Below are 10,522 nucleotides of genomic sequence, written 5' to 3'. Positions count from 1 at the left end.
TCACAAGAAGCCCTAAGAGATCTGCTAATCGGCAATCACTTGCCCTAGGAATATCCAAGGGAAGTCTCCACAGAATTCTGCATAAAGATTTAAAATTTCACCCCTATAAATACCAAATGGCGCATCACCTCAGTGATACAGATAAAGAAGCGAGGTTGACATTTTGTCAAGAATTTTTAAATCAGCACCATGGAGGAATACATAATTTGCTAATGAGCGACGAAGCAAATTTTCATTTGGACGGTGTTGTTAACAAGCAAAACTTTAGGTACTGGGGAGCAGAAAATCCTCACGAACTGTTTACCAAAAACCTCCACAGTCTAAAAGTCGTTGTGTGGTGTGGTGTAGCATCATTTGGAATTATCGGTCCTTATTTTTTTGAGGATGAAAATAACCGTCCTGTTACAGTTAATTCCGAGCGCTACATAAACATGTTGCAAACGTTTCTTATCCCCGAACTAACTAGACGGGGACTACTAAATGGTGCCATATTATTCCAACAAGATGGAGCTACAGCTCACACAGCCAGAAACACTATGAGGATTTTGCGAGATTTTTTTGATGGCCGTATAATTTCCCGATTTGGAAATTTGAATTGGCCCCCGAGATCTCCCGATTTAACGGCCCCAGATTTTTTTCTCTGGGGATACCTGAAGCAAAAAGTTTATGCAAGTCGTCCAGCAACAATTCTGGAGTTGAAAGAGCAGATTCAAAATAAAATTGCAGAAATAAATGGAGATTTGCTGCGTCGAGTGATGCAAAATTTTGAACTTAGAATTCAAAATTGCATTGAAGTGGAAGGAGGGCATTTGGAAGACATGATCTTTAAAAATTGACTTATTATTTATTTTCGTTATAAATCCCATAAAATTTAGCTACATATTAGTCCATTAAAAAGTTAATTTACTTTGATCAGAAAGTTTTTATTCGACTTTTAAACTGCATAGTCTAATTATATGGGGATCCCTGTACAAGATAAATTAAAAATAAGTCAAAAATGTTAAAGATTCCCTGTACCTAAATCTAACCGTTTTCAAGATAATTGTCATTTTACAAAAAAATTGAGAAATGCAAGCGTTTTGAAAATTCCTTACATCTTTTTTCGTTCTGGGAGCTTTCACTTGCTTTTCGCAATACACAAAGAACATAAGATGCACTATCTTCAGCTATCAAAATTACCTGAGAAGAATTATACTCATTTTTCACGTTACATTTTGAAAACCTGAAACCGACAAAACTTTTTAAATTCAGATGGAACACCCTGTATTTTTCTGCATCATATTATAGAAAATCAAACTGTCTTTTCACCAATATAGGCATTGTAGGGGTTTCAGTTTAAATTTTCTCAGATATTTGCGGTTTACTTACATTTTCAAGAATATTACGTTAAAATATCAATAAATGTGAAAAGCAAATATTAGTATTGTCATTCAGTATTCTACAAGTATCAAGTATTTTCTCGACAAGAAAAATGCAGAATAATTATTATAATGAAGATATTTAGAATTTATGTTATATCCATGGGACGGACATAAATCAGTATTAGCTGCATTTCTATGATTTGGTATTTTGCAAAATTTCAAGAATTAGATGCGAATGAAACTCTGCCATCTACATACAATAGCGTTCTTTGTAGAACATTGATGTATTTTTTTCATGATTGCATTAATAAAGTGTGTTGTTTCAAGTTTGTTGCATCTTTTAAATAATGAGGGGGTACCTATATTTATACAAAAGTAATACCTATAATAAAACTTCCTTCCACTGGCATACTATTATTAGCAACTGCAAATACAATAAAGAGCAAGTAAGCATCCTTTCATTAAGAAAACAATGGAACGTAAAGTAACCAAAATTTAAATTATAGTTTCCTCTCAACTTCGTTCCAAATATCATAAAATTATAATAATGCATTTTTTACTAGTTATTTAAAATTATCTTATTTACCTATTGTCTTTGATATTCTTAAAAAACTTTTACGACATTAAAAATTAGAGAAAAATTCTAAGAAAACCAACCGAAATTATTTCATTAATTGTTCTGTTTCAGTTGCAAAATACCAAATCATAGAAATACAGCTAATAATTTTGATTCACGGTGAATGTTCCATGGATATAAAAAAAAATCAAAACATCTTCATTAGAATAATTATTTTGCATTTTTCTTGTCGAGCAAATACTGAATGACAGTACCAATATTTGCCTTTCAAGGCAAATGGATTGGATTTTCTATAATATGATGCAGAAAGATGTGTGTGTGTGTGTTCCATTTGAATTTAAACAGTTTTGTCGTTTTCAGAATGTAACGTGAAAAATGGGCCCTTAGTATAATTTTGTTCAGGTAATTTTGATAGCGGAAAGTAGTGCATCTTATGTTTTGTTATTCCGAAAAGCAAGTGAAAGCTCCCAGAACGAAAAAAATATAAGGAATTTTCAAAACGCTTGCATCTGTCAAAATTTTTGTAAAAAGACGATTATCTCGAAAAGGGTTAGATTTAGGTACAGGGAAGTTTTAACATTTTTGACTTATTTTTAATTTATCTTGTCGATAATGCAATAATGTATAGGATGTTCCATTATTTAAAATAACGAAGTTGACAGCTACTTCCGATATAACCGGAAATGCTACATTAATGGCATTATTTTAATTGAAGAGAACATATCCGATAACCCCCGTAAATAAAATTTCGGAGTCATATTGTCTTTGGTTCCTCAGAAACGTCTAATAGGCCACTTACCGTGAAGAACCCTGTATGTGTACGTTATGTACCCATTTTGGAGTCTTCACTAGGCCACCTGTATGTACTTTGACGTGATGAATCCTGATCCGTCATTAGGTTTACTGTAGCACTACTACTTGAGTAAATGGCTGAATATCCCAAAAAATTGTGGAAAGGTCCGCTGACGGGCATTGGCAATGTTATGAAAAAAATTACTTGGATCTTATAAAGTCTTACATTTGTAACGTACTCAAACGACCTGCGCAGTGGGTTTCAGCCTATTTTAGAGCTAGTGTTTTTAGTTTCTCATTTCAACAACCATCAGATTAACATCCTATATGCCCTGATGTCTTCGATTTCTTTCAGGGTTTCTTAAAAGAAGCAGCTGAATTTTTGGTTGTGGAACTGAAGTGTCGAAAGCTGGTAGTATTAGGAAATAAATCAATTCTTTACAGGGATCGAGAAAACGAGTTTCGAAAGTTTTGAATAGGAACACGATTTTAGTGTACTGTATAGATGTTCGTGGATTTACAAATGAACTGAAAGATAAACACAATTTTATGTGAAGTAAGTTGTTTGTGACATAGTTTACATTTTTTCAATGCATTAGAATATATGCATAACATTATTTATTAAAATTTTATTACAATTCATTTCAAATCATTAATTACTGAAGTCGACTTTTTCATGATTTTTCGGGATTTTTAACCATTTTTAGTGATTTACTCAAATTCTGTGGTTGTTAGAGAAAAACGATAGATAGATTCGAATTCGGCGATTCAAAATGCAGATAACCTAGTGTGGTCTCTAAGTCAGCAGGGGCACACGAATGAAACGTTTGTCTTTTGAATAACCATATTCCGGGCCATCGAGAGTTTTCTGTTTAGACTGTTTAATTTGCCTTTTCTAATTAAAAAAAAGCAGAATTAGACCACAACAGTATTTCCTCCATGATGAATCGCATTAGAGACATTATGCTAACAACTAACAACAAATCCCTGTAGTGTGGATACACTTTATTTCTAACGTTTTGTCGACGCAGACAAATCCTATGATAGGATGTTGCATATGGACTGAGGTTAATGCAAAATAGATCTTGTAAAAATTTTCATGATAAAAACGTAGATGATGAAATGTAGTGCATTAATAAAAGTATATTATTATATTTGTCAAAATGATCCGACTACTCTCCACAATTTGTTTTATATTATTGCATAAATCGTCACTGAATTATTGAATAAAAAAAATACTCAGTGTAATTGATTTGTCTCGTTCCTAATATTTTCTGTACTTTTACATTTTATAATAAAAATCCAACTCTCCTCGAATTATATTTATTTATTGAGCCTTATTTATCTGTTTACTTTAACGAACGCAATTATTTGTATAAAAGTAAGTAAGTACGATTATGAAATTTTAATGTCAATTCATGGCCGCGTCAAATTTTTGTCGTCTTTGAAAGCAAAATTTAAGGAAAATTTAATTAAAACATTCCTACACAAAGGCACTTTCTCCCCGAAAATGCAAAGCCCGTTTTGTTACACAGCGAAAGACAAAATCTCATGAATATAATGAATCTGCAACAAACAGGGCAAAATGATCCCACAAAATGTCTAAATCTAAATTATGTTGCGGTTAAACGTTTGAAACAAACATTAGCGTCTAAGTTTTGCGTGTTGTGAACTTGTTTTAATTACCTAAGTAGTGGTACGCTGTTTGGGACTCGGTATGAGATATAAAGACCGTGTTAAACTTATGTTAAAATCATAACTCAGAAATAAATATATTTGTCCTCTGAATTAGTTCAAATATAGAACATACCACGGTCTATTAGTACCCATAGGATTTTCATCTAAAGATTAAATAGATACTGATTAAATTAAATTAAATTAATTAAATTAAAACCACACCCTTCTGATATATGAATGTATTAAGTAAATAGTTTCTTTTATAGATGTTGAATTTACTATTACAACAACTTTTTTTTCTCTTTTTAACAGGTTTGTAAAATTGTCAGTATATCTCCAGTATAAATCTGTGGTTTTTCAAATTATATGTAATATTATTTTCGATACTGATTTAGCGAAGTAGATTTTGAAAACACATGTGCTATAATTATACACATTTTTAGATATAGGTTTACAACGATAAAATCTTTGTACGTTTAGTGTATAATATGATACCAAATACATACTTCTTTTATAAAGGATGTCCTAAAATTCACGCAAGAAATAATTTTTATAGAAAACACAGGTTATACAAACAAATAACATTCGTACACTTAAAAAGTGTGTGGAGGTGGAAGGTGCCCATATTGAAAATGTATTTAGATAGTTTTCTTTCTTTTAAACTATTTTTTTAACTTATTTTAACAATTCTTGTTTTGTATTTCTATTTTGTGTTATGTGTAAAGTGTGTTTGTCAAATACTGTTATTGAAAATTACATCTGACGGTAAGATTTTCTGGGCTAATATATACCGTTCTAACATAGCAATTATGTCCAATAAAAAATTAAAAACAAAAAATGGTGGAGGCGCCGCTCGATGTACACTGTGACATAAAATCCCAAATACTTCCTAAACTGTTAATTTTATCGAGTTGAACCAAGAGGGTATTATCGTTGGCAAATTCTTCAGAGAACTTAATTTTGATACATTTTAATTGCTATCGCCATCTATGCAAAAACTCTGGGTTGTTAACCATAGGGCATAACCCTTCCCTTGCGTTCTGGGCATAATGAAGTTTCACTTACAACATCAAGAACAAGCTGACTAAATAAAATTACAACATCAGAAACATTTGCATCATGCTGAAATTAATAGTTTAGAGACTGTAAATAAAAACAACTTTTTAATTCTCAACTTTGAGGACCCGTAACGTTAACGAAAGTCCGTATAAATAAAAATTATATAAAGTACTGATACTATTTTGATTTCATCTATTTGTATTCGACTTTTTTGTATCAAGTACCGGGACACCCTGCATATTTGAACCTTACGTCCATTAAGAATCTTCGATCTAAAATGATCCGAGGAACAACCTCTTGAAGTTACCGCACAGACAAGGTATATAATTGTAAAATTATTATATGAGTTGTATTTATGCAATACTAGCTGACCCTACAAACGTTGTCCTGTCCAAATATCAATAAATTTGTTTGTGATAAGCAGTTTTTTTCCGAATTTTTCAATATTCCGGGCTATTTTTCCTATTTTTCTTTCCTTAAAAACCTTATTTGTACTATTACGAACATTAAAAAAAATAGCCGAATTGATCCAGCCTTTCTCAAGTAATTCGCTTGCCAACGAACAGCATTTAATTATTTTTATTTACATAGATAAAATATATTCTCCATTATTAAATAATTTAGTTAAGTCTATAGTTAAGTGATTGGAAATGTCTATTCACAAAACTTTTTTTACACTATCTACTCTACACAAATTTGACATCCATAAATTTTACCTTCGTTTAATGTATGTTTTTTTATTAAAGACCTATCTGGAGGCCCTAGAATTGTTCAGCTGTACAAAAGAAATTGTGAATCGTAAGTGTACCAAATAAATTCTATGCTTTGAAGTGGAAGAGCGTACAATGAAAGTTCTGCTTAAAAAAAAACTACCTCTTTTACGATAACAAAGGAAACGTGAAAAAGATTAATATATACTTTGAACATACAGTTTTTTAATGCCTATATGATGAAAAGTGTAAGCTGGATAAAACTCTCAGAACAAACTATTAAGATTTTTCATTGGATATTATCCAAAGATTATCTTATATTATATATAAACCAGTGATATGTTTGGGAATGAAATCAACAGTGCTGAGGGCTAGTATATTAAACACACTGTGTTTGTTGTCAACCTTTCGGAAATGTTTATTTCCTTTCTGAAGACATAAAACATGATATTGTATAATAACCATCAAAAAAGAAAGATAAAAGACCATTATTAAAATTATTTAATTATTATTACATAGTCACTTGTTTTAAAAACGATTTTTTATATATTCGAATATACAGTGTGTCCCTTTAAGTTCTCTACAAATGTGGAAATTTTTTTATTAACAATTTTACGAAAAAAATATTTTTGTTTATAAAAAGTTCTGCTTTTTGAAAAAATGGTATTAAACTTTTCAAATTTGAGATATTTTCGAGAAAAATGTAATGGGAAAATGTTACTTGGAATTAAAAATTAAGTCTAAGTTTAGATTCGTTCTCCTATTTTTTTGTCCATCGTATGATATCTCTAGCTACGGAACAGATAAAAGCAAACAAATATAAACTGTCAAAGTTATTAAAACGAAAATATAAATAAGTGATGTGTTTTCATAAAAATAATCCGTAACTGATTTGGCGCAAGGGTTTGTTTCAGTAATTTTAAAAAAATTTTGACAGATGGTAAAATACCCAAAAAATAAAGAAAAAAAAACGAAAACTATGCGACAAATAAATAAATTCAGACAATATGAACTAGGAATACTTATCTAGTTATTTTAAGTAGTTCTTAGTACTAATATATGTGCATTTGTCGTACAAAGTACATCAGCCTTGTGTCTTCAGCTGTTCTCAAGATAATAAGTTTTGCCCAAATAATTATTTACTGAAATATATAAAGTTATATGTAAAAAATTTGGATTCTTGCAAGTTGTACAGAGAAATGGAGTTTTATGAGTATTTTGATTCAAAAAACCAGACATTGGGATACATGTTGATATCTAAGGATCTTACATTGAGAATTTATTCAGGAATAAATTTAATAATAAGAATAATACATCTATTGTAAAAAAGAAGTATAAAAACGTTTTTTACAAAAGGAAAGTGTATCAACAAAGTTGTTTTACAACACCTCCTGTGGCAAAGAGACCAGATTAAAAACAAATAAATACAATAAATCGAGTGATAAAAAGGACAAGAATGAACACAAAACGCAATTAAATACAGTTCAAACCTACATTCATCAAAGGGTACCAAATCAGATAAAAGTATATTATTTTTTAACATATGTTTAACGGTTGTCACTGTCAAATTGTGATACTGGAGGGGTAAATTATTAATAACATAGGAAGCTAAATACGAAAATGAATTTTCGTGATCTCAAGTTTTTAGTATGTGTTCCACATTTATCGCATAAATATGTAGGTTTGTTATTCTTTAAAATAATGAGTATAAAACTGACAAAATGAATAAGTCTCCTCTCAGAAATGCTCAACAAATTGAAGGAACGTAAATATGGAGTTATGTGACTAAACTGGGGGGGGCATTCGTAATAAAACGAACGCAACAATTCTGCATTTTTTGCAAACGGTGTTTATTTTCTTGAGAAAGGCAGGGGCCATAGACAACATCAGCATAATTCAAATGAGATAAGACTAAATATTCGGTAAGTAAAATGTTGGTCTGAGAATTTAGATACTTTTTAAAGCATTGCAACTGTGTTAATGATAAGAAAGCTTTCTTACAGATAACGGTTACATGACTCGAAAAAGTCAACGATGAATCAAAAGATTTTTAACAACATTGGCTGCAGGAATATTTTCATTGTTAATTAAAACGTTAAAGTTATCCAGACCTCGCAATTGAGTTGATGGTCCAAATAGAATGTTTTGACTTTTATTAGGATTAACTAATAAAGTATTTTGTAAGATCCAGTCATGAATTAATTGTCATTATTATTAAGTCATTACTAATAACTGCTGTGGCAATATTTAAATTAGAAGGCTTAAAACTACAAAGGAGTTGTAGATCGTCAGCGTACATATTTAGTTTACAATTCAAAGGAATTCTGCTGTGAACATGTTAAACAAAACTGGTCCTAATATTGTAGATCCCCGAGGAACACCAGAACCAACTGATCTATCGAGGAATCCGTACTTCATCTAGTATATTGTTCTCAACCGTATAAGTAATTACAAAACCAGCACAATATATAATACCATAATAATAAAATTTAGCAATAAGGCAACTGATGTCAATTGAGTCAAATGCCTTAGTCATATCTAATAAAGTTAAAGACGAAATCAGAGAATTGTCGATATCTGTCAAAATGTCATCAGTTACATTAGGCAATAATGTTAAAGAACTAATTCCCTTCTGAAAACCTGATTGATTTATAGGAATTCAAACAATTGGTCAAAAATAGCAGATTCAGCAATCTTGAGAGGAACAGACAACTGTTTTGAATTTTTCTTTTTTGGTAATGGTCTAATGCAAGTAACTTTCCATTGTTTCGGTAACTGATCAATCTCTAATGAAAAATGTTTTGTGTGTAAGTGGCGCCGATACCCATTTAACCGACAATTGAAACATTTTTCCAGAAATACCATCTGAACCCATTTTATGAGATTTTTGTTTCAGAATAACATCTTGAATTTTATTAATATTTGAAGGTCTGTATGTAAAATGTAAATTGTTTTTATATTTAGAATTATGAAGGTGAGAGATGTAATCTTGGTTAAATTTAAATTAGGCGTAGAGTCAATGAAGTAATTATTAATGAGAGTAGCATTGCAGATCTCGTCAGAAAGATTTTAATTTAGTCTATCACTTACAACGCAACGCCCCATGATTCTAATTTTGACCATAACTGTTTTGAGTCATTTTTAATTCTATTTATACTGTAGGATTAAAAAGCAGGGCTTTACAGCATTACCGTAGTAATCACTAATGTCAAAATTTCTACTTTTTTTTTTAGTCTTAGCCAAGCCTTATTTTTAAGTTTTCTAATTTCCTATAAGATCGGAAGTTCTCTATGACCCAGTTTATCCCATTTTTCATAAAGGGTTGGTTTTACAATATTCAAAACTTTCTTAATACATTTTTGAATGAATACATTTTCTTGAATAAGTTGATGATAATTTTTTTAATTAAGGAAATTTATTTATTAATTTTCGTAGGTCTGTGTTTGTAAAACGTTCGCTTGCCCTTCGAAATTTTCTAACAGCAAATTATAATGAACACTAATGGATCGACCTGTCCTCAATGACCTTGCCAACCGTTGGCTATTAATCACTGAAGAATGATATCGCCGGTGCCCTTTAGACGCAGATTTCCGTGTAATTAGACCCAAAGATAATTAATTCGGTCATATTATGCTAAACTAACATTTACCTGTGCTGCAGGTATCACCGCCGGCACGTAACTCGACTGAGCCTGCTGCCCCGAATAGGCCTGGGGTTGAGCTGGTAACATGGAAGGGTAAAAAAAGGCGTAGCTGTCTGAGTAAGGATAATTTTGGGGCGCGTATGCGGGGGTCTGTTGCGGGGTCTTGTAAACCGGTTGAGGTGGTTCTGGAGTGGTAGTCGCCGGGTCCTCATCCTTTGCAGCGGCCCCTGCTACGATACCGATGACGAGCAGGAAATATAGTTCGTTCATTTTGCTGAAACATAATTTTTGGTTCTGTAAATGTATAATAGTTATAGAAATACAATAAAAACTTGATGTAGTAAGAAAAGTATTTCGGAGCAAAATACATACACACTAAAAATGAAAATGAAAATTTACGGAAGAAAATTTCTAACAATCAGAAACATCGTCACAACTGATACGGTAAAATTACATTAAATATGAAATATTTCCAAATTTTAGAAATTTTACAATAAATACATAAAATTTACTACACGGAAGGAAATTTCAAATAGAAATATTAAATATTGCTTCTATTATATAGGGAATGTCAGATTTTATTTGAGATAATCCGTGTAACCAAGTTGAGCTCACACATACACACACATGGGGCCTTTAAATGTGTGAAAAGTGATTTGCTTTATGGTTTAAATTTTGTGATAAATAAGAACAATAATAATAA

General features: G+C 31.1%; 1 protein-coding gene across 1 annotated transcript in view; it reads right to left on the bottom strand.

The window, feature by feature from the left end:
• LOC108918023 overlaps positions 1-10,089 on the bottom strand; it is a 12,888-nt gene extending 2,799 nt beyond the window's left edge. The window contains exon 1 of the mRNA XM_018724860.1: positions 9,826-10,089. Coding sequence (XP_018580376.1) covers positions 9,826-10,089 — 264 coding nt within the window. The remainder of the gene's footprint in view (positions 1-9,825) is intronic.
• Between the last annotated feature and the right edge of the window lie 433 nt (positions 10,090-10,522).

This window comes from Anoplophora glabripennis, unplaced genomic scaffold, assembly GCF_000390285.2.
Source record: "Anoplophora glabripennis isolate ALB-LARVAE unplaced genomic scaffold, Agla_2.0 scaffold67, whole genome shotgun sequence".
In the NCBI taxonomy this organism is placed as follows: domain Eukaryota; kingdom Metazoa; phylum Arthropoda; class Insecta; order Coleoptera; family Cerambycidae; genus Anoplophora; species Anoplophora glabripennis.
Note: the sequence above shows the minus strand (reverse complement) of the source record. Positions and strands in the feature narration are given on the sequence as shown.